Raw genomic sequence first — 25,002 nt, 5'->3', positions numbered from 1 at the left:
CCTTACCTCCTACACATTCTTCCAATCTCTACCCATCTGTCTGACTCTTTTCTCCTTCTTTTATGTCCAACTTGGTGTACGTGTCGTCATATGCCTCGTTTAACCTTTGACAGCTCTACCTTTGCCCTACATCGCATCTCAATTTCTACTTTCGCCTCTCCTCAGACCTCTCGGTGTCCAACTTCTTTTTCTCTAACCTCTTTCCTTGTATAACTTCCTGTGTTTTGGAGTTCCACTAGAAAGTCTCCTTTTCCTCTTTTCCTAGCCACAAGACAGACCATGTACTCTCTTGCCTGTCTCTATGAACCCCCTGGTTGTAGTAGTCCAAGAAGAGCCTGTCTCCCTACCCTCTTTCCAAAAGACCGCACAACATTCTTCGTTTCTCAGCTTCCACTATATGGTTCCCTGCTCTACCTTTATCTTCGTAATCTTCCTCCCTCCCACCAGAGTCATCCTCCACACCACCATCCTATGCAACCCAGCTAAACACTCCCCTACCACTACCTTACAGTCAGCAATCTCCTTCAGATGGCAGTCTGCACAAAATGTAATCCGCCTGCATTCTTCTACCTCCGCTCTTGTTGGTCACCCCTTGTTCATTGGATGGAGGATGACTTCATAAATATAAGTTTTAACACAATATTGGAAGTGCAAGCAAGCGATTCCGCTGTGCAGCTTCAGCCAAGCCATGCAAACACAGTATATAGTAGCATACGTCTTTTAAAATGTTTCAAAATGTGTGGAGATGAACCCTGCAAGTTGGATACGTTGCTGTGATAGGATCCCTGCCCTGCAGTTTCCCCTTTGAAACTTGGTCATTACATTGTGACTTATCTCTCTTTCTCTATTTCACTCTCTGTCCCTCTCAACAGACGTCACCTGGACAATGCACCTGCCTTCAAGCAGCACTTCCTACTGCTTTTAAGCCTATCAAGTCCAGTAAACCACTGCCTGAGTATTGACACTTGATTGTGGTTCGCCGGGTGACTCTCGGACCTCCAGGTTTCTATGCTGTTCACTGTCTGCGTGATAACCTCTTGTGTTCTCAATGTCGCCAAGTGCTGTGCTGATGCAAAAGCTTCCTCTGGAGTGCCCAAGAAGAAGAGGAAGACGATGACAATCAGTGAAAATGTAAAACTTTTGCATATGATCAAAGATGACAGGAGTTACGCTTTTGTGGAGCGCCAGGGTGCGCGACATAAAATCTGTAAAACTGCTTTAATAATTTTAGGAAGGAAAACATGTGGCGACTCTGTGAAATAAGAGGATTGTTCGAATGGAAGCTGTGTTAGCTTTGCAGACAGTGGATTGCAGAAAAACGGCCCGGTGACAATGATGAAGAGGCTGAAGAAAGTGATGACGAACCTCAAGCTGCAAGGAGTGATCTCCCCCAACACACACACTTGAGGATGAGGCTTTTTGGCAAGCAAAAGTTGGTTTGAAAAATGCATGCTAAAACAATGTGATACAACGAAGAGAGGCACATCGGTGAGACACAAAGGATGTCAGAATGGTGCTGATTATAGTGTGTGTGCATAAACCTGCGTCAGTCCTGAATACTTCCGCATTAATTTTATACCTACGCTGTAAATTCCAACACATTATTGTTAATGTGGGGCAAGTGTGTCAGAGCGTCTATCAAACTCAAATTGATATAGTAGTTAAAAAAAAACCTACCATGTGTTTTTTTAATAAATTAATACAATTAAATACCCCAAGTGGGTACTCGCATGTGTGTCACTTCAGCCTGACCATTGTAAAAGGTCACCGGTAGCCACTGATATAGATATATACTTTGCGTGTATTTTTATTCTTTATTCTCTTTATTTTCCTTTAACATCTTTAAGTTATTATGATGCAGGTCTTTTGTCATACGGAATTCTGGAATGTTCTGAGGAGTGCCTGTGTAAGGATGAGAAAGACCGTCAACGGGGCTTCCAACGACCGCACCGGTGCTTGGGACAATTACACAGACACCTTCTGCCTTTCGTCTTTGGACATTTCTGGAATATTTGCTCACTTGGAATATTTGCTGGAATGTTCTGAGGAGTGCCTTTATAAGGATGAGAAAGACCGTCAATGGGGCTTCTTACGACCGCACCGCTGCTTGGGACAATTACACAGACGCCTTCTGCCTTTCATCTTTGGACATTTCTGGAACATTCACTCACTTGGAATATTCGCTGGAAAGAACATTTATCTGTTTGGGAATATTCGTTCAACGTTGGTGACTATTCGCTGTTTGACTCGACTACTCGGTCTTTGAACTTTTATTTTATGTTAGTTGTTTTATCGTGCCTGTGTTGTATTGTGTGTGTGATTAAAGTGTCTGAAAGTGCTTTGTCACATTTTGCTGGTTTAAGTAAAGGGGATTTTAATCTAAATTCACACGACTATATATATATATATATATATATATATATATATAGATAGATAGATAGATAGATAGATAGATAGATAGATAGATCTGTCCGATTTATTAGCCGCTTATCCTCACAAGGGTCGTGGCAACGGGTTAGGATTAGGGTTAACCCTAAATTGCCAAGCAGCTTGGTGAAAAAAGGTCCACTGTTGAAGCAATCATTAGAAAATGGAAGAAGCTCAACATGATGGTCAATCTCAATCATAGTGGAGCCCCATGCAAGATATCACCCCCTGGGGTCTCAATGATCCTTAGAAAGGTGAGGAAACCTCCCAGGACTACACAACAGGACTTGGTCAATGACCTGAAAAGAGCTGGGACCACCATTTCCAAGGTGACTGTTGGTAATACACTAAGACGTCATGGTTTGAAATCATGCATGGCACGGAAGGCATGCTTAAACCAGCACATGTCGAGGCCCGTCTTAAGTTTGCCACTGACCATTTGGATGATACAGAGGAGTCATGGGAGAAAGTTTTGTGGTCAAATGAGCCCAAAATGTAACTTTTTGGTCATAATTCCACTAAGTGTGCTTGGATCCCTATCCCAAGAACACCATGCCTGTTGCGAAGGATGGGGTGGTAGCATTGTGCTTTGGGGGTGTTTTTCTGCAAATGGGACAGGACGACTCACTGTATTAAGGAGAGGATAACCCCGGCCATGTCTTGTGAGATTTTGGGGAACCTCTTTCCCTCAATCAGAGCACTGAAGGTGGGTTGTGGCTGGGTCTTTCAACATGACAATGACCCGAAGCACACAGCCAGGAAAACCAAGGAGTGGCTCCAAAAGAAGCATATCAAGGTTCTGCCATGGCCTATAATTCTATAATAAATAATAATCCAAGATAAAATATACATTAAAAATACTGAAAAGAGATTGCACAGCATTCCAGCCTGAGTCTATTGCACAGTGGTGTTCCAGAGGTAACCTGTGGGATGGTCACCGGTGGTTGGGGTTAGCGTTCATAGCTATGATGGCATTTGGCTTTATTAAATTTTTCCTGGCTTTGATACACCTGGAGGTGCTCCCTGTGGGCAGTAGGTCAAACAGGTCAGCTCCAGGGTCGTAAGTGTCCTTGATGATGTTTTGAGCTCTATTGAGACAGCGGGTGGTGTAAATGTACGTCAGAGAAGGGAGAAGGCAGCCCATGAGTTTCCAAGCTGCCTTTACTACCATCTGCAGCCTCTCTGTGTCAGCCATAGAGCCATTTCTATACCACACTGTAATGCAGTATATAAGCAGACTCTTAATGAATGACCGATAGAAGGTCCACAGGGTGGAGTTAAGGTTGGACTTCCTGAGAGTCTTCAGGAAATCTATTTGCTGCTGAGTCTTCTTGGTGATCGCTGAGATGGTGTTTGTCCAGCAGATGTTAGAAGAGATGAGGACGCCGAGGTATGGGAATGTGTGGATCCTCTCTACACGTTCGCCGTTGATGGAGAGGGGAGCCGCATCGTTGATGATCCTCCTGAAGTTGACAGCAATCTCGTTGGTTTTATTGGTGTTCAGAGTCAGGTTTTTAATTGAGCACCAAGTTGCCAGCTACAGGACCTCTCCCTGTCTCGTGTCGTCCTGAAATTAGTCCAACCACTCTGGTGTCATCAGCAAACTTCAGTATGAAGTTGTTGTTTTGAGACAGATGACAATAATGGGTGTAGAACAGGGGTGCTCAATGTGTCGATCGAGATCGGAGGCAGTTTGTCAATTTTGTGACGCCCCCCCCCAAAAAAAAAGATGTCAGCCCATCATCCATCTCGTCGCTTGGTTCAGGTGTGGCAGATACGTCAATTGCACACACATAAAGGCACTTTCTAGCAAACTGGCCTCCTATATACGGTGTCTCTTTTGCTTTCTCCTCGGCAGTCGCGGCACTGTGCAAACCCCCCCCCCCCCAACCCCCACACGGATAAAAAAGTCCGGGCACCACTGGTGTAAAGTCAGTACAGGAAGGGGCTCATCACACACCCGTGAGGGGAGCCGGTGCTCGGTGTCTGTATGAAGGAAAGGTAAGGGCCAAGTCTCACAGTCTGAGAGACTTGGTGCTGAGTGAGAAAGTTCTTTATCCAAGTGTAATGGTGTGATGTTGTGCGCTATAATAGGAACAGGATGCAGAAGCACACTTTTATTTTGAAAGGCAGCACTTTCTCTGTCATTTATTCCTTTTTGTTCTTTTGAACATCATTGAAGGAATTGTGTTTAAAAATGTTCATTGTAGGGGGGAAAATGCCGTTGAATTGTTGATGGAAAATCTGACAACCACAGTTAGTAGGCTACGTGCTTTATTTTGAAGCCATACTTATCATGTGGCGGGAGGAACTACTTCCTCTTGTTTATGAGACTTCTGAGTGTAAGGTACACATTTTGCTCTCTCCACATATTTTCAGTTTTCATGTAGAATGTGAATATATGTTAGTTTAAATCGTTTGCAAAGCAGGTGTAGTCACAGAAGCGCAGTGTTGAATACGTTTCATTGATTTTAAGCATAAACCTGCAAGTTGGAGGAGGAGTGGAGAGGTTGCAATGTGTGTGTTGCTGAGGACTATGTGGTTTTTTCGGTCCAGATGAGTGTTAGCAGAACCCGCGTGGTAACCCTGTTCTTGATTTCAGAGAGTTTTGAGAGTAATTGTAAAGAGAACTCTGTGAACATCCATGAATGTGTCTCCCTTAAAATACAAGTATGTGAGTTTATGCAAGTTTTTTTTATATTCTTTTCATCTGTTGCGATGTAAGTCATATGTTATTTGTTTTTGTGATATATTTCCTCTTGTTTGTGAGACTTCTGAGTGTAAGAGTTTTGGGAGTAATTGTGTAGAGAAATCTGTGAACATCCATGAATGTGTCTCCTTTATAATACAGAAAGAGGATTAAATCAAGTTGAGACCAGCCAACGTGTGCCTTCTCATTCATCCATCATCAAAAAAATACACAACCCAGACTTAGACCTGCTACACAGGCACGTGTACACATATGAGAATTGGAAGTTCCAAGGGTGTTTAATTTGGTGATAAAAATGCCTGGGATAATTGTATTGAAAGCTGAGCTATAATCTACAGAAAGCACTTGGATGCAGTTGTTCTGCTGCTCCAAGTGAACCTGCGCAGAGTGGAGGGCTATGGCAATGGCATCTTCAGTAGATCGGTTTTCATGGTACATAACTGATAAGGGTTAAGGTTGGCGGGAAGATGACCCCTTGATGTGTTGAAGAAGCAATCTCTCAAAGCACTTCATGATTACCGAAAGTGAGGGCCACCAGGCGTTAGTCATTCAGGCCGGTAGTGGGAGACTTCTTTGATACCGGGATGATTATGGCAATTTCAAACATGAAAGGTTGACTGCCTGGGCCAGGGAGAGGTTGAAAATCCTGGTAAAGATGGAAGTGAGATGGGAGGCACACGCTCTGAGTACCTTACCAAGAACTCCAACTGGCCCAGCAGCTTTTTGGGCGTTCACTGCCAGAAGCACCAGCCTACTGCCATGCTAAGGTGGAAGGAGCTGAGTGGCAGGAGAGCAGAGGAGAGCCTGATGGGTGCGCTTGGGTTATTTCAATGGGGGAAAAGAAGCTTTTTAGCTCCTCTGGCAGGGTTGCACTTAAAGGGCCACTGTCATGAAAGGCATGAGTTTTAATATGTTATTAATTAGAGATGAAAGTGGACTTTTGTGAAAATTCCTGAAAATATAAGTCTGAGCACTAGGGGGCATGCCCCCCGGGAAATTTTTAAAAAAATGAATGGCTATGGTGCATTCTGGCGATATCTGTGAACAAAATTCAGACAAAAATTCACGTTATTACAAGTAACTCATGAATATGCAAATAACTTGCATATCCCCTCACTTATACAGAAGTCTTTTACAATTTAAATAGTCAATCTCACCACCCTTCAGTTCTACAGCCAGGTCCATGACCCTTGTCCTGCATGCTTCTTTTTTGTCCTGTCATCCGCTCACATGGTGTAGCGCGACAGCCCAATGCAACACTCATTCAATGTTTCCTTATGTTTTGTCATTTAAGTTTCCCATCATCTTTATAATAAATCCTTGGTCTTTTGTCTTTGCTTCACTCTCTCCTCTATAAACTTTATTCTGTTCAACTGAATCTCAATAAACTTCAATTATAGTACCAAGAAACATAAGCCATCACTGAGACAGAGTAAAACTGTTCCAGCATAAAAGGGGTACACATCTTCCATTCTGCTTAACACAAAATCTGAAAAGAAAAAAAAAAGTCTGGAACGTGCCATTTTTGGGACAGGAACTGTCAATCCTTTTGCCTTTGGAACGAGGAAGCACACCAATTCCTCATGTCAACAATGACCCCATGACCAAGCACAATGATGTGGTATGTTTGGATAAAATGTGAAACTTTAAAACACTAAGCCTTTTTAAAAATATTTACAATAACGTTTTACTCTAATGGGTGATTTAGGCACCACCCAAAAAACCTATAAAACAACGTTGTACGGTACAGCGATGTGGGTGCATATAGCCTTAAAGGTCAAGTGTCATGCCTATAAACATTCTAAAATAGATTTTGTAATGTCTATGTCTAGAAGAAAAAATAAATATGAGCGGAGCGCGCCTCATCCACGTGCAAAGTTGCGGAAGTCTCATGCGAGATTCAATTCCATATTGGCTGCATCTTCTGTCCGTGACATCACACTGGGACATTCACCATTGAGAAGACGCTGTGCCATCTGGTATGGGAGACGAACAACAGAGATATTCAGATTTTTTCAACACACCTTCTGACACGGAAGCTCTTTTCGAAGAAGAGAACATCTCACAACCGAGTGAAGTGACCGGAGCGAGATTACTCTATCGTTTCGAGCCATATTTAGATGATATGCGGATCACGACCAAACATCATGCGGCCAAACCACCTCGCCGTCCGATCCACCTCCGCAGCGATGATAAACAATGCCACCTGCGAGCGACGACGACAGCGCGGCCAAACGACCTCCCCGTTTGAGCCACCTCCGCGGCGGTGATAAACAACGCCGCCCACGAGCGACGACGACGCCGCCGCGGACAAATCGCCTCCCCGTCCGATCCACTTGAATCCACTTAAAGAATAGAGATTTTTACAAGCAATTGCTTCTGAACTCTCACCTCGTTATTGATTACCCTGTCTGCAACTGAGGTTGGTTGTTGGCCTTGGGTTGAAATCTTAATGTACCAGCTATGGAAAAGTTAATTTTCATTGCTTTCAGTTGTTTGACATGTTTTTGTTGTTTCACGTGAACTTCCAATGCTTTGAAACCTCTTGATCCATAGTCAATAGTGATGCCAATTCCAATGCTTTACCAGGTCAATCGATTTTGCGAATGGAGTCGCTTAACAGAGTAGTAACTTCCTTCTTTCAACTGTATCGACAATTTCTCGTTCCATCCAATCTAATCAGAACGTATTTTTGACATATCTATCAATTTCTTTTACTCGAGAGGAGTCTTTCCTCTTGAGCAGTCATCGTGTTCACTTGAAAATGGCCCCACGATCTACCTCATATACAACAACCTTTTTCATTGGTGAGGAGGAACACATTAGATCAATCCACAGATGTGGATCTAATCTTCCACTTCGTTTGCAAAAGTCGGACCGGAATGTGAATGAGTGTGGATTCTCACGCAGGTTAGTCGGAATATTGCTATAAAACGGAGAATATATACATTTTTTATCAATGCGATCTAAAACAATGCAATTCCGTCGATAAACGAAAAATCAAGTCTGGCTTTATTCTTGATTGAGAACACATCCAGCAACTAAGTATTTGTATGCGTACTGACTTTTATATGCTTTCAAACACATCTGTGTACATCTCAACAATTTACTCACCAGATACATATGTATATCCAGTTGTCCAAGACAAGCGGAATCGGGTTAATAGTCCACTTTCTTATCGGCAAAAACTTCGACTTCTGCATTAAATATGGGTACTCTATGCAGAGTATCTCTAATTTTTCCACACAACGGTATCGGAGAAAACTCTGGCCGTCGTGCTACAAGACATATTTTCGTGTCGTCTCCAACAGACATAGCATTGAAGAATGCTTTGCTAGACCGGCATTATAGCCAGTCACGTGATTTCGGTGACGTAGGTAGATCTTAGGTCAAAAATGTGTGGGCACCCATGCTTTAACGTCTAATATTAATTTGTAAGTGCCATATGCAAAAGTTGAACACACCTCGGTTCCAGAAGTGATTCGCAAAGAGTGGATTTTATTTTCATTTTATTTTGGTGAAGGGGAGACAGTTTGTCCATACAGTGATAATAACAGCAATATAATTATGAAACATGCCAAAAACAATGGATGCAGTCCAAAAGAGGATAAAAAAAAAAAAGAACATGGAGGGATATGGCATTAATTGAGGAGGGTAACCATCTTAGGTGAGGATGTCATGGGCTTGTTGTTCCACTAGCATGGCCATATTCTTAACATCTCCACACCAGAAGTCCAAACGCTCCTTCATACCTTTTATCTGAAACAAGGAGTAACATACATGTGTGAGACTTGAGGATTGAATAAAAACAAATCTGCAATTAAAGTAGTAGTAATTAAAGTAAAGCAACTCCTAGCCTTTCAAGCCACAGTGTGTGTGTGTCTATATACACACACTGCATTGTGAAAGTATTCGCCCCCCTTGAACTTTTCAACCTTTCACCACATTTCAGGCTTCAAACAAAGATATAAAATTACAATTTTTTGTCAAGAATCAACAAGTGGGACACAATCGTGAAGTGGAACGAGATTTATTGGATATTTTAAACTTTTAAACAAATAAAAACCTGAAAAGTGCAGCGTGCAATATTATTCTTGTGTCAATTCTTTGTAGCACCACCTTTTGCTCCAATTATAGATGCAAGTCGCTTGGGGTATGTCAGTTTTGCACATCGAGAGACTGAAATTCTTGCCAATTCTTCCTTGCAAAACAGCTCGAGCTCATTGAGGTTGGATGGAGAGCGTTTGTGAACAGCAGTCTTGAGCCCTCCCCACAGATTCTCGATTGGCTTCAGTCCTTGACTTTGACTTGGCCGTTCTAACACCTGGATACATTTATTTGTGAACCATTCCATTGTAGATTTGGCTTTATGTTTTGGATCATTGTCCTGTAGGAAGATAAATCTCCGTCCCAGTTTCGGGTCTTTTGTGGACTTCAATAGGTTTTTTTCATGAACGGTCCTGTATTTGGCTCCATTCATCTTCCCATCATTTTTAACCATCTTTCCTGTCTCTGCTGAAGAAAAGCAGGCCCAAACCATGCCATCACCATGTTACACAGTGGGGATTGTGTGTTCAGGGTGATGAGCAGTGTTGCTTTTACGCCAAACATATTGTTTTGCATTGTGGCCAAAAAGTTTGATTTTGGTTTCATCTGAACAGAGAACCTTCCTCATGTTTGGTGTGTCTCCCCGGTGGCCTTTGGCAAATTTTAAATGAGACTTTTTATGGTTATCTTACGCGCGCGCGCGCACGCGCACGCGCACACACACACACACACACACACAACACACACACACACCACACACCACACACACCACACACCACACACACACACACACACACACACACACACACAACTCTTCACTATTTATGGAGCAAACCAAGTCTCACTTGCTGCAAGTCCAAGACTCTTGGCTGCACCCAAGTCATCTGCACCTTCTTGTCCACCTCATCAATGTTCCCTTTAATAAGGCCAACGGACAGAGCCTTCATCACCAGAAGTTCAACCTGCACAAAAAAAACCCCAAAACACTATATTTTAGAAGGTACAACGCGTGAACATTTCCACAAATGAGATATGGAAAACAGGAGTGGCACCAAAAGTGTAATTTGAAAGTAAGCAATTTATGAAGCCTGGGATATTTTTTCAGTTTTATTTGGATGTTAGAAAAATCCCTTTTCCTCTCTAACATCAGTAGAACCTGGCATATGTCTGCCATGGTGACACAAAGCGTACAGCCCCCAAGCCCCCCAAAACAGGGCACTTCAGTATGCTATATAATTCAAGAAACTTTGGGGTAAAAAAGTTCAGACAATATGTAGTACATGTAGTGTGGGGGGAAAAAAACCACACAGATTAATGCAGGCTTCTCAAACATACAGCCCGCAGGCCGGACCCGGACTGTTGGATGATTTTGTCCGGCCCCACATTTCCGAGTATGTGTGAAAGGATTTATTACTATTTTATTTAATGTTCGAATTGTTTTAGCATCCATTATTTTGTTACTCTTGCTCTGAATTGTTCTCCCTGTCATCTGCGTGCGAGCCTTAAGAGTATGACCCAGCGACACCTGGGAGGCGATGCCCCCCTGCCAACCTCAAGCAGATACTCCCGTACACAGGGAAGTGATGTGTCCATTGTGACCTCAGTGCATTTCCCTGTTAAGCAGATACTCCTCAACACGGGGAGCCAATGTTCCGCTTCCACCACATGCGGATACTCCCAAACGCCATAAACATGTCTTTAAACAATGCCCTGTTTTCTCTCCTGGGTTTATCACTGTCCAACCTTGAAGACAAATGTACCTTAGTGTTTATGTTGGGGTGGGTGTCGCCAACTGTACTGTGTAACCATGTAAACTGAGAAAACAAAAAGTACAACAGTTTGGCTGACTCAGAACGTGGTTTGGAGGTGCAGCTGGTCAGCCAAACCTGTTTTCCTCATGAACTGATTAAAGACCTCTTAATTGTCCATAATTAATTGCATATTCAGTCCGGCGATTGGGTGTCGAACCGGACATTTATGTAAAAAAAAAAAAGAATCAAAAGTGATTTTTTTTAAAATAAATACAAAACAAATGTACATACATATATGTAATCTACACCCACTAGAGGGCAGCAAATGTGTTATAGCGCCGACAAGTTAAGTCACAGGAAATAAACATTTGCAAAGTGATGTGTTCATGTAAAAATAAACCAAAAATCTTCCTTCACTATTCACCACTACTCAAATATTATCGTCAACACATCCTTCGCAAAATGAGACTGTCAAGAGAAAGAAGTGGACACGGAGTGCAAAGTTTTCCAGGACAAATGGACTGAGAAATATTGATTCACAGAAGTAAATGCAAAACCAGTGTGCTTGGTATGTAATCAGCCAGTTGCAGTGTTCGGCACCACACTACATTCCAAGGTCGTAACAGAGTTGTCACTCAATATTACAACAGCATAAGTGCGTTCAAGATGAAACTGTCACAGGGAGTCGCAGCTATCCAACGGGTGACACCGCGTATTTCTCGTCTCATACCTGTGTGTACGAAGGCAATGACTTTATGGGATAAAGACAACATGGCAGATTTGATGCGAGAGATTGAGCAGAGGTTTCAGTGAACTTGAGAACAAATTTGGCTTTTTTCGCTCGCCATTTACAGTGACGCCTTCTGATATGCCAGCTGACGTTCAACTCAAGCTTATTGACTTGCAGTGCGATTCCGCTATGAAGGATAAATTTGGATCCATGGGATTGGATACATTTTATCAATATCTTGTGCCAGGTTACCCAAATCAACAGCCATGGCTGCAAAGGTGCTATCCATGTTTGGGACTACTTATCTTTGTGAACAGGGGTTCTCCGTAATGAACAATAATAATATAAAGTAGCGCTCAAAGTCAACAAATAAACACTTGAATAACATGGTTAAATGTGATGCTAATAAGGATTTCACACCTAATATTGATGCACTTGTGAAGCCAAAAACATGTCAAGTTTCAGGAGCCAGCAGCCTAAGTTAACCCTAGACTGCAGGAGTACAGTGAGGAAGAAAAAAACGTGTGATGACACGAAATTTGTTTGCACTCATGAATACAGATCACTAAAAATAAGATTATTCTGATTTCATATTAAAGGCAATTAATATTGTGCAGTATATTCTCACCTTCAGTAGGCCCAGCCAAGTAGTTTGATCTGATGTAATCTTATTGCCCATGCACTGCTATTGCTTTTTATTTATTTTATTTTGTATTTCGTTTTTTTATTTATTTCAAAACAGTATTACTATTAAGGCGAAAATATTTTTTCATAGCTCCCACTTGAGTTCCTTTAGTGTGTGGTGAGTGGTGTAAAACTGCATTCACTCAACTGTTAAAATAAACCAGTTAACACATTCACCACCAAACATGCAAATCCTTTTTTTTTTTCCTCCATTGTTTGAATAAATGTGTTGTGCTTGGAAAAGATCCCTTGTCAACCGTGATTATAATGTGTAGGGTAGGCAACAAATGTAGGCTGAATGATAAAGCATAGTACTGGAAAACAAAGCTAAATATTTGGAGTTGACATTCTTTTACTGATCCGGCCTCCCCTGAGAACAGAAACTCTGGATCCGGCCCCAGAGCCAAACTGAGTTTGACATGCCTGGATTAATGGGTAGAAACTTTGCAAATTACATTATCCTGTCAAATCGTTATCCAAAGGCTATCCAAAATATCATTATCTCACAAACCTCATTAACAGGGATTTTGGCACTCTGAGCAATTTCAGTAAAGGTCAGCTGCCGATGGTTTGCTGGACGTGTGAAAGTCATCTGCAAAAACAAACGAGAAAAGCTTCATTATGAGGTAGTCAGTCACTATTGAGAGACTATATTTTCTTGCAAGCAGTACTACAGAAAATTTAGACAATCATTATTGTAGCTACCATGGACAGATCAAACTAAAGAACATACAGCAAAACATTGCTGTGGTCCACAGCAGTGCCTGAAGGGCTTTTTCTTGTCAGAATTCAAAGAGGTGTAATTATTGCACGGATCGTCTTCAAACCTTTAGGGAATGTGTTTCTTGCGGCTTGTCCCTTTCGGGGTTGCCACAGCATATCATCTCAGATAAACGCATATATATATGTTTGGCACAATTTTTACACCGGATGCCCTTCCTGAAGCCCCAGTGGGATACGAACCCACAACCCCTGGTTTACCAAACCATTGCTCTAACCACTGAGCTACGGGGCCTCTCTTCAAACATTTAGGGAATATTACAATGATATTTTCAGTGCCGGTCTAAATTGAAGTTATCTTCTCACGTTCAGGCATTTCTTTAGCCAGGAATTCATATGAACTCAACAGATTAGAGAGGATATTGGATCCAAAGTGATTAATAAATGTTCAAGTTTTTGCATCTTGATTTTCTGACACATTATTTTTAACTAATATACAGTATTTTCACCCAAAAATAAATAGGCACTCCTGGGGTGCCAATATTTCAATAGGATATTTATTCTGGCATTTGGCAAATCTAAATAACTATGGTAATCTTAACTGACATAAAACTGAAATTTTTTTTTGTCTGATTTCATGTCGGTCGAAAAAAAAAAAAAAAACTAAAGTCTTGGCTAAAAATAGAGGCACCCCGGAGGAAGCAATATTTTAAGAGCACAACTCTAGGTCGTTTTCACTGAATCACTGAACTAGAAGAATGCACCTCAATTGGCTGTAGAAGAAGACGGAGCTACCTTTAGCCTGTGTAGAAAAAGACTGCCCTAGTTTTCAGTGCCTTAAAATCAGGATGCTGTACAACACTCATGCATGTAAAATATACATTCAGGGTTTGTTACACTTCCAGAGAATCAAAATTTCATGAATTTTCCATGACTTTCCAGCAACTCAATACAAAATTCCATGACTAATATTGGATTGACTGGTTGTGGCAGACAGCAATATTTCAGCGATATGATGTTGCCATTTAAATAATAAGTGCCAAAGCTTAACAATATAGTAAGTGCATCATAATGACTGTGAAATTTATGGTTATTAAAAATATAAACTATAATTACAAGTGTAAAAGTACTGCTGATAAGAAACTCATTGGCTTTGCGTGTAATCAGCAGGGACATGGGCATGCTTTTACCATTCACCTTTGAGTTTGCTTATCCTATCACTACAACATGACAGTAAAGCACACTCATAAGTGGTTTCTTATCTGCTGCGTTTTAAGGTAAGAGTATTCTTTAGTTATGAAGGCTTTATGCAAGCAAGTCTTGGGCTTCAAACTTGCCTACAACCAACAATACCTCTAATTTTTTACATGTCTGAGCAAGCACATTAAGGCCGTGAGTGTCCCCTTTGTCCATGGTGAGCAACATCAGATGTATGCACTGTGGTCAGATCAGTGTCATCCATTGAAGTTACATTCAAAGATTCAGATTACAGCATTTTTGAAAAAATGTTTTGTTTTTGCAAACTTACAATGAAAATGTCAACACACAAAAACTTACATTAGTAACCAAACCAAGCCAACTATGAACTGTAAATTTGAAACATCGCATCCAACTTTGTTTCATTTTTTTTTTTTAACCCACAATGATATCCCTGTCTGTTTTTCTTGGTGTAAAACTGAATTCTTGCTTGCAGAATGTCTTTCGCAATGCATGTTGAAAGCTGAATGATGCTACCAACCAGTTTTAAGGTTAATGTTATGAGGTCTCCTATATTTAAAATACAGAATTAGCTTTTTGTGCACTGTATTGTCAATGCTTTTATCCTCTATCAGACTGTGCCAAGGTGGAATTTTAACATACACCATCTCATCCTGTACTTTCTACTTTGGGTTCAGATGAGACCTTTTTTACTCAAAAAAAAAAAAAAAAAAAAAAAAAAAGAAAAGAAAATGTCATCCAGTTTCACCACTTTTTCTTCTATTATCCACATAACCCGATATTCATTTAAGCAACAGCACTTTTTTTTCCTTTTTTTTTTTTACTTTTACCATTATTATCGAGAATAAACCCAAGCAGCACGTTCAATGGTGTTCGTAATCATGAGTGTACCCCTTTAAGAGCCGAAGGGGGGCGGAGTCACGTAATCTATCAGGAGAGTGTGCTTCTGTGTTGAGAGGGGAAAAAAAAAGAGGAGTCAGGCTGTGGTTCACCGTGCTGGATTGATTTTCATGTGCACTGAGAATGTCTATGTATTTCTACTTGCAACAAATTTTACGCGCGTGATTTTTCGTGCTCGACTGTGCAGATTTGCGAGTGTGATTGCACCAGTGACTGAAAATCCCATGAAATTCCCTGAACCAAGCCAAATTTATTTTTTATTTAGCGGACTTTCCAAGACCTGGAAAAGGCAACATTCCTTCCCATGATATTCCAGAAATTCCCTGACCCGTACGAACCCTGTATATATTTAATCTTTCAAAAATTGGCCACATGGGAAGGTCTTCTGGTGGATTTTAAATATGTGGAGCAGTTTGAAAGAATCTACTATCACTAACGCATTAAAAGGCTGGACTGCTACGTGAGGAGAATAGCAGAACTTCAGCGTTAACTCAAGATGAAAATGACAGAGTGACAGAGACTGGAGTGACGTTCTGAAGCTCTTCAACACTGATATGTTTGTGGTTTGAGTGAAAAGGAGGAGGATGTATAAAAACAATGACTTTTCTGTTATGTTTGAGCTGTTTTACAGTCACTATTTGGAATCAAGATATGTAAATAAAGTCATTCTGTATGAATATCTAATTTTTACAATGTACCAGTGCGTATGGTATACATAATATCCGGGGCGTATGGTCTGGCGTGGCTCATTCATGGGAAAAAAAAAAACCGCTAAACAGAGTGGGCACAGCCTATTAACTGGTGCATGCTGTCGTACGTAAAATATGGTATATTTAAAAAATATACACCCTTCCCACACATTAGTGTGTCATGAGCACTCTAAATTTCCCATGGCACACCGTGCAACCTCTGAAAATGACATCGGGAGTGACAGAGAGACCGTTCTAGTGTGACGGTGACTTCCTGAGCTGCTTCAACTCCGATACTGAAGACAATTAGTGGAGTGAGTGAACAGGAGGGGGAATAAAAACAATGACTTTTCTGTTATTTTTATTTTAGCTGTTTTACTGCCGTGTTGCAGTCACTGTTTGGAAACAAGGTTTGTAAATAAACGTACAAAGTCTGTGAATATCTAATTTAACAACAGTAGGAACAATATACAGTGAGGAAAACAGGTATTTGAACACTGTGCGATTTTGCAAGTTATCCATCCATCCATTATCTACCGCTTTTTCGGGTCGGGTCGCAGGGGAAATAGCTTCAGCAGGGATATCCAGACTTCCCTTTCCCCAACCACTTCTTCCAGGCTTTTACGGAGGGATCCCGAGGTGTTCCCAAGCCAGACGAGGGACATCGTCTCTCCAGCGTGTCCTGGGTCGTCCTCGGTATCTTGTTCCGGTGGGAACACCTCACCAGGGAGGCGTCCAGGAGGCATCCGAATCAGATGCCACAGCCACCTCATCTGGCTCCTCTCAATGCGGAGGAGTAGTGGCTCAACACTGAGCTCCTCCCGGATGACCAAGCTTTTCACCCAATCTCTAAAGGAGAACCCAGACACCCTGCGGAAGAAACTCATTTAAGCCGCTTGTATCCAGGATCTTGTTCTTTCGGTCACGACCCACAGCTCATGCCCATAGGTGAGGGTAGGAATGTAGACTGACTGGTAAAAATTGAGAGCATCGCCTTTCGACTTCACTCCCTCTTTACCACAACGGACTGATACAAAGTCCGCATCACTGCAGACGCTGCACCCAATCCGTCTGTCGATCTCCCACTCCATTCTTCTCTACTCGTGAACAAGACTCCAAGATACTTGAACACCTCCACTTGAGGAAGGATCTCATCCCCGACCCGGATAGGGCACCCCACCCTTTTCCGACTGAGGACCATCGGACCATCTCGGATTTGGAGGTGCCGATTCTCATCGCTCCAGTGAGAGCTGGAGACCGTGGCTTGATGAAGCAGAACAGAACCACATCATCTGCAAAGAGCAGAGATGCGATGCTAAGGCCACCAAACCGGACACCCTCTACGCCTCAGATGGGCCTAGAAACTCTGTCCATAAAAGTTATGAACAAAATCGATGACAAAGGGCAGCCTTGGCGGAGTCCAACTCTCACGGAAACTCTGACAGCGGTCATACAGGGGCTGAACGGCTTGTATCAGGGGGATGGGTACCCCATACTCCCCCCCCACAGGACTCCCCAAGAGACACGGTTGAATGCCTTTTCCAAGTCCACAAAACACATGTAGACTGGTTGGGCGAACTCCCATGCACCCTCGAGGATCCTGCTGAGGGTGTAGAACTAGTCCACTGTTCCAGAGCCAGGGCGAAAACCACATTGCTCCTCCTGAATCAGAGACTCGACTTCCCAATGGACCCTCCTCTCCAGTACCCTTGAGTAGACCTTAACAGGGAAGCTAAGGGGTGTGATCCCTCTACAGTTGGAACACACCCTCCGATCACACTTCTTGAAAAGGGGGACCACCACCCCAGTCTGCCAATCCAGAGGGACTGTCCCTGATGTCCATGCGACGTTGCAGAGTTGTGTCAACCAGAAGAGCTCCACAACATCCAGAGCCTTTAGGAACTCTGAACAAATCTCATCCACCCCTGGGGCCCTGACACGAAGGAACTTTTTAACCACCTCAGTGACCTCAAGCCCAGAGATTGAAGAGCTCACCTCAGAGCACCCTTACTCAGCTTCCTCATGGGAAGGCGTGTTGGTGGAATTGAGGAGGGCCTCGAAGTATTCTCCCCGCCGACCCACAACATCCCGAGTTGAGGTCAGCAGCACCCCCCGTCCCCACTGTACACAGTATTGACGGTACAATGCTTTCCCCTCCTGAGACGCCGGACGATGGACCAGAATTTCTTTGAAGCCATCTTAAAGTCGGGTTCCATGGCCTCAACGAACTCCTCCCACGCCTGGGTTTTGGTGGTCTCCTCCGACGCCTCAGCGATCACCGAAGCTGCATTGCGCTTGGCCAGCCGATACCTAACAGCTGCCTCGGGAGTCCCACAGGCCAGAAATGCCCAATGGGACTCATTCTTCAGCTTGACAGCATCCTGCACTGTTGGTGTTTGCAGGCCATGAAGCCACAGACAACTTAGCTCCTAGGATCATTGGGACAAACAAAACACTCCACCACGATAAGGTGACGGCTTGAGGCTTGCAAGATATCCCACTTTGAAATCATGGAAGGGTCTGAAATTTTCATCTTAGATGCATGCCCATTGTGAGAGACCATCACAATGGGTGATTTCTCTTCGCATCACTGCTCAACGCCAAGTCTGCTCTCTCGAACCTTGTCTCCAAAATATTCAAATTTGGCTGGCCCTCTAATTTATAATTCATTTCTAATCCTATCCAAATTGCTCACCCCTAGTGAGAACCTTTATTCTATTCCATTCTCTTAATTTCTGCCACCTCCAGCTCTGCTTCCTGTTGTCTTTTCAGTGCCAGTCTCTAACCTGTACATCATGGCCGGCTTCACCACTGTTTTATAAACTTTGTCCTACATCCTAGATTCTTCTGTCACATAACACACCAGACACCTTTCGTTAGCTGTTTCAACCTGCTTGGACCAGTTTCTTCACTTCCTTGCCACACTCACCATTGCTCTGGATTGTTGACCCCAAGTATCCTCATATCCTGCTGGTCCAATCAGTATTTGTATTAGTAATATATACAGTAGAATATCACACGATTCATCACTTTAAACTGCTCCCTTTGCACACTTGTTATTGCACTGGACTATCATGGTGAGCCACGAATGGGTAAGGGCACCCTGGATAATCTGAATATATTTGGGGCGTTGACGCACTCTTAATTGCTCTAAATGCTAGAAGGCTCTGCATTTTGTACAACCGTGACTCTAAGGAATAGTTCCTATTATTTGAATGTCTATTGTGGTTGGTTCTTGTTAGTTTGTTCTTATTGTCAGTACTCAACTTAAATGTCGTACTAGGGTGGTACTGACTTCTCTTCCCTTTGCCTTGTGCCAACTGCAGTCATGTCTTCCCTCACAACATCCACTGACCTCTTTGGTTTTCCTCCCGCTCTTTTGCCTGGCAGTTCTATCCTCACCACCCTACAACCAATATACTCACTCTCTCGCCTCTGGACATGTCCAAACCATCGAAGTCTGCTCTCTCGAACCTTGACTCCAAAACTTCTAACTTTGGTGTTACCTCTGATGTGCTCTATTGTCATCCAATCAAACCTCCTCATTCCTAAAAGAACTCCAACATCTTCATTTGTGCTTCCCATTGTCTCTTTAGTTCCACCATTTCTAATCCGTACATCATAGCTGGCTTCACCACTGTTTTATAAACTTTGCCTTTCATCCTAGCAGAGACTCTTCTGTCATGTGAGCCACCAAACACTTTTCGCGAGGTGTTCCGACCTCCTTGGACCAGTTTCATCACTTCCTTACCACAATCACCATTGCTCTGGATTGTTGACCCCAAGTATTTGAAGTCGTCCACCCTCGCTCTCTCTTCTTCCTGGAGCTTCAACTCTTACTCTTCTGCCCCTCTCATTCACCCACATATATTGTGTTTTACTTCAGGTAATTTTCATTCCTCTCCTTTTCAGGGCATACCTACGTCTTTCTAATTGTTCCTCCTCCTGCTCCCTGCTTTCACTGCAGATCACAATGTCATCCGCGAATGTCATGTGCCTTGGCTCCATAAAGGTTGGAAATCACTACTTCTAACAAACTTATTACATCACACATCTTGAACAGGGCGACACAGTGGATCAGCTGATAAAGCGTTGGTCTCACAGTTCTGAGATCCCGGGTTCAATCCCGGAGCTGCCTGTGTGGAGTTTGCATGTCCTTCCCGTGTCTGCGTGGGTTTCCTCCGGGCACTCCGGTTTCCTCCCACATTCCAAAAACATTTATGGGATCTGTAAGTTATATATGTATCTTTAAGGGAAAGACTTGGTGGGGTGGCGAGTGACGTCAGTGTATCCGCGGGTGAGTTGTGGACGACAGCAGCTCCTGCATGAGTCTCCTCGTTTGTATTTTACCATGAAAAGCACTATGATGACTGGTTCTCCTTTGTCGCATGGAAGCACATCATAGTAAGTATACTGGAAAAATCCATTAAAAAAAAACAAACATTATAATCCGTAGACCTTTGGGACAAACCAATATGTACTTTAAAAAAAAATTGCAACACAGCAAGGGTGTGATCATAAGCCATTATTTAACAGCAGCACTTTCACGTGAAACTATATGTTCAGCGACTGTGAAGCAAAGCAAATTTTCTTCTTAAAATGAGTGGACATTGTAACTCAAATGCCCAGTGCACCCCCGGGGTGGAGGGGTGGGCTGGGACACAAGTAGACCTCTTCAGTATGAGCTCACCTGGCACTTCTGTAAAGAGGGGACTTTGCAAGGCTTCCTGATAGCACAAAAATAACTGAAATACGTGACATATGGTGTGAATAATGTTAACGTCATTTGAAAGAAAGCACAGATTACCATACCATGTGGATGCTGTGATTGTTTGCTATCTGAAGAATACTTTGTGAACTAAAGCAATATTTATTTAAAAATGTTCATAATTTAATTGGTTCATGAACAGGGGTATGTGCCGTATTTCTCAGTCTACTTTTGTTGGAACAACAAAATACAAAAACTGTAATTTGACTGCCTTTTTACTGAGAATGAAATGTTGACACACTTGTTAATTTAAGCAACAAGTCCTTAATTGATTTGGTGCTTGTTTTGATGCTCCTCAACTACAACCTGAATGTACAGTGGGACAAGAAGTATTTGGTCAGCCACCGATTGTGCAAGTTCTCGCACTCAGAGGCCTGTAAATTTAATTATAGGTATACCTCACCCAAAAGAGACAAAATCAGAAATCAGTGTTGATTATCAATTTGATCAAATTATGGTGTAAATAAGTCTTTGGTCATCTGCAAACAAGATTTTAATCTCTCACAGACTTCTTCAGATCTTCTTTTAAAATGATGCTCACTTGTTACCTGTAATGATGGCACCCGTTTGAACTTGTTATCAGTATAAAATACACCCGTTCACAACTTCAAACAGTTACACACTAACTCCAGTAAGGCCAAGACCAGAGACTCCCTCTCCCTCAATTTAGGGCTCCGAGGAAGATCTCACCTTGTGGCGTCAAAAGGATCACAAGAAGGTTGAGTAAAAATCAGTCAACCACACGGGGGGGATCAGTTGAATGACGAGCAAAGAGCTGGGACAAAAGTAACAAAGGCTTACATCAATAACACTACTTCACCAGGGACTCAAATCTTGCAGTACATGTAGAGGCCCGTCTGAAGTTTGCTAGAGAGCATTTCACAGTTGAATGACCAGCAGAGAGCTAGGACCAAAGTAACAAAGGCTTACATCAGTAACACTACTTCACCAGGGATTCAAGTCTTGCAGTACATGTAGAGGCAAGGCGGGAGGTGGCTAGAGACCATTTCGATGATCCAGAATGGTTCGATGAAACCAAATTCAAACTTTATGCTAAAAACGCAACTTATGTTTGGAGAAGAATTGTGAGCCCCCCTTAATGTGATGAATGGGGGTGAAAACATCACGCTTTGGGCGAATTTTCTGTAAAGGGACCAGGACAACTTATTTGTGAAAAGCAAAGAATGGATGGGGCCATGGAATATGAGACTTTGAGTGAAAACACCCTTCCATCAGCAAAGGCACTGAAGATGAAACGTGGCCAGGGCTTTCAGGTTGTCAATGAACTCAAACACATTGCCTCAGCTACGAAGGAGTGGCCCTGAAGGAAGTATTTCAAGGTCCTTGAGTGGCTTAGCCAGTCCCCAAATCTCAACTTCATACTAAATCCTTGGAGGGACTTGAGAGTCTGTGTTAACCAGCGACAGCCCCAAAATATCAATGCTTACAAAGATATCTGCATTGAGGAATGGGCCAAAATACCAGCAGCAGTCTGTGAAAACCTTGTGAAGACTTACAGAAAACACGTGACCTCCATCATTGTTAACAAACTGTATTGAACAATGTACTGAGATTGTTAACCTTTGTTATTGACAAAAGACAGCAGCCCCCCCAAAATAATAATCAAAAATATAAAATTGGAAAAATACAGCCATATTGGCAGATTTCAGGAAGATGCATTGATACATGGTGTGTGGGATTGGTCCCCAGCACATCAACCAATGAGAGTATGTGTGGATTTATCTTGTGAGCTGATTTGCTGCGCATCATGCAAACCTCACCCAGCAACCTCTGTTGCACCCATTCCTTTGTCCTTCTATTCTGCCATTTCCATCTATGCTGTTGACTGCGTAATAGGGTCTCATTTTCATAATACCACCGAAGCACTATGCCGATGCGAAAGCTTCCTTCAAAGCTCTCAAGAGGAAGATGAAGATGACGATCAGAAAAAAAGTAAAACTTTTGGATATGATCAAAGACGGCGGAAGTAACGCTTTTGTGGCGCACTATTATGGCATGAATTAATCCACGCAAAAATAATGGTTTGTTTGAATTCTGTGTATTATCTATAGTTTTCAGCGAATGCTAAGTGAGTGCAAGGTAAAATATAGCATCTTCTTTTTTGTCAAGCACGAGACAATGCAGCCGTCCTCAGGCCTGAGTAACAAAATAATATCCCTTGATGTCATTCCATCTATGTACTGAAAAAAAAAAGCCACGTAATAAACAGACACTGTTGCTAAACATATGCCTATGACAGAATTGTATTGTTACACAATGTATGTCACTTCTGTTTTCGGACATCACTGCAACGCTTCTCACAATTAGCCTTGTAAAATATTAACTTTAATCTTGACATGACTACAAGCTCTTGACTGTGAGGCGATTGCGGTACAGTATTTTGATTTAATGTAGTTCATTTTGTATAGCTGCTTGCACAGGTATGTTGATCCAAGATGGCTAATACTCCAAATGCATATTTCTTCATGTTCCTGAAACTGTCTGGAAGAGCATTCTATGTTTCAAAGTAGTTTTCTCGGGTGTTGCGAGTCTTTCAATTGTGTTCCATTTTTGGCTTTGGGCAAGCTGGGCTTTCTGGTGAGAGAATTTTTCACTCCCAACTCTGCTGCAGATGTAGCATGCCTTCCCTGGAAATATCTTTCCACATTATTCATTTTACGACTGGACACGTTCTCATTAAAATGTAGTGTTGGCAGCGAAAGCAAATGATTCGGTCCTAGAACTGTTGAATCCGCTGTTCTCCTCAACTATCGTTCTCTTTTACCCCTTGCAATCCATGGCCCATCACACAAGTGCCGGTTTATATGTGACAGGCACCCGCCACGCCGAGCTCGAAGCACCACGCGTTGCAGTCTATGACTCAAATCTTCATTGACAGAAATGTTGACATTTCTGCGGGTTGCCGACCCCTGAACTAGACTGTATGCAAAGTATAAATACTATACTGTTGACATATTTTTTAAAATTTTGGTACCCCCCCCCTCTCTCTCTCTCTCTCTCTCTCTCTCAAACACACAACTCCCCATCTCAAAGGTAAAAAACTGAGCTACATGGCCAGTGCCTCCAGCAGAAGAGTCTCAGAGTATTGAATGCTAACTATACAGTAATATAATAGTATTTTATATTTTACACATTTATATACATTTATTTGCAAAGTTCTATAAACAAAGATTTAACTAAATACCTCTTTTTGTTTCAAATATGCAAAGTACAAATACTGTCTGCATATTTTAAATGTTCTGGTAGCCACAAACATACATGCCCCCCTGCTTGGTTCTGGTCCTAATTAAACACAAAAAATTAAGGATTACTGTACTTTTCTTTCCACCAGTTTGTAAATTATTTAAAAAAATTCAGACTGAATTCCTGGATCCCCCCCCCCTCCCCTTCCATACTTGAAGTATACCTAGGATGAGAATTACAGGCCTCTAAAGAGGTAGAACTTGTACAATTTGTGTCCAACCAAATACTTTTTTGCAACACTATGTGTCTCTCACCTCCATTACACAGAGGAGCTGGATCTTCTGCATCAGTTTGGATTCATGTGCTGCAAGGTCAGGCTAAAATCAGGGTGGCAGGGGGAGGGGGGGGCAAAAGCATAATCAATATTTGCACTTAGCCCTCAAACCCTGCCTTGAATCTAAATTGACAGAATTACATACAACAATTAATACTTCATATAAAAATCATACAACTAGGAGAGCTGAATGTTTTAGAAAATACCTTGTTACATTCTTATTGTATCGCTAGCATTTTTGTACATGACATGAATTCCACTGACCTGTTGGCCCCATGCAGACTTAAAGCCCTGGAATTTTTCTACATTGCCTCCATTGAAAGCATACAATGTGTCAATGAGCCACTGTTTATCTGTGTTTCTCAGGGACTCCAGCACTGGGTGCATCAACTGCAACACACAGCCAATACCACTATCGATTTATATTGTTAAAACAACATATGATAAAGATTTAGTTAATATCCAACCAGTTCGCCAAAGTTGTACACGCCTTCTCCCAAAAGGCCGGCTAATCCCAGTGTGAAGGCTCTTTCCTGTTTCTCTGTCTCTGTGAAGATGAGCAAAATTATTTTCTCATTCTACTTTATTCCCTATCTGTGAGAGCTAACCTGGAAGGTCTTTGGTGTCCACACAACCAAGGTATCTCAGAGCGTCCTTGTAATAGGAGGCGTGGTTTCCAATGATGCGATAATATTTGCTTGAGAGGTCATAAAACCTGCCATGCACCGATGTAACACCTGGTAAATTATTCAACATTTCCTCAACCTCCTCAATTAGTTTCTAGAACAGACAGGGGGGGGGGGGTTTAAAGAGACGATTT

General features: G+C 42.3%; 2 protein-coding genes and 1 long non-coding RNA gene across 5 annotated transcripts in view; 1 reads left to right on the top strand and 2 right to left on the bottom strand.

Moving 5' to 3' along the window:
* The window catches only part of LOC133498656 (uncharacterized), a 32,693-nt gene extending 27,414 nt beyond the window's left edge, over positions 1–5,279 (top strand). The window contains exon 3 of the long non-coding RNA XR_009794400.1: positions 873–5,279. This is a non-coding gene — a long non-coding RNA (uncharacterized LOC133498656). The remainder of the gene's footprint in view (positions 1–872) is intronic.
* The window catches only part of jph3a (junctophilin 3a), a 45,063-nt gene extending 36,574 nt beyond the window's left edge, over positions 1–8,489 (bottom strand). The window contains exon 1 of the mRNA XM_061815784.1: positions 8,252–8,489. The gene's annotated coding sequence lies outside the window, so the exon portion shown is untranslated. The remainder of the gene's footprint in view (positions 1–8,251) is intronic.
* A 140-nt stretch (positions 8,490–8,629) lies between these two features.
* The window catches only part of psmd13 (proteasome 26S subunit, non-ATPase 13), a 39,368-nt gene continuing 22,995 nt past the window's right edge, over positions 8,630–25,002 (bottom strand). For all 3 annotated transcript variants that reach the window (XM_061815786.1, XM_061815787.1, XM_061815788.1), the window contains 7 exons: positions 24,791–24,962; positions 24,650–24,729; positions 24,447–24,572; positions 24,163–24,225; positions 12,861–12,941; positions 10,030–10,146; positions 8,630–8,896 (listed from right to left, as the gene is read on the bottom strand). In XM_061815786.1, coding sequence (XP_061671770.1) covers positions 8,801–8,896; positions 10,030–10,146; positions 12,861–12,941; positions 24,163–24,225; positions 24,447–24,572; positions 24,650–24,729; positions 24,791–24,962 — 735 coding nt within the window. In that variant the 3' untranslated portion in view covers positions 8,630–8,800. The remainder of the gene's footprint in view (positions 8,897–10,029; positions 10,147–12,860; positions 12,942–24,162; positions 24,226–24,446; positions 24,573–24,649; positions 24,730–24,790; positions 24,963–25,002) is intronic.

Source organism: Syngnathoides biaculeatus, chromosome 3 (assembly GCF_019802595.1).
Source record: "Syngnathoides biaculeatus isolate LvHL_M chromosome 3, ASM1980259v1, whole genome shotgun sequence".
Taxonomy (NCBI): Eukaryota; Metazoa; Chordata; class Actinopteri; order Syngnathiformes; family Syngnathidae; genus Syngnathoides; species Syngnathoides biaculeatus.
Note: the sequence above shows the minus strand (reverse complement) of the source record. Positions and strands in the feature narration are given on the sequence as shown.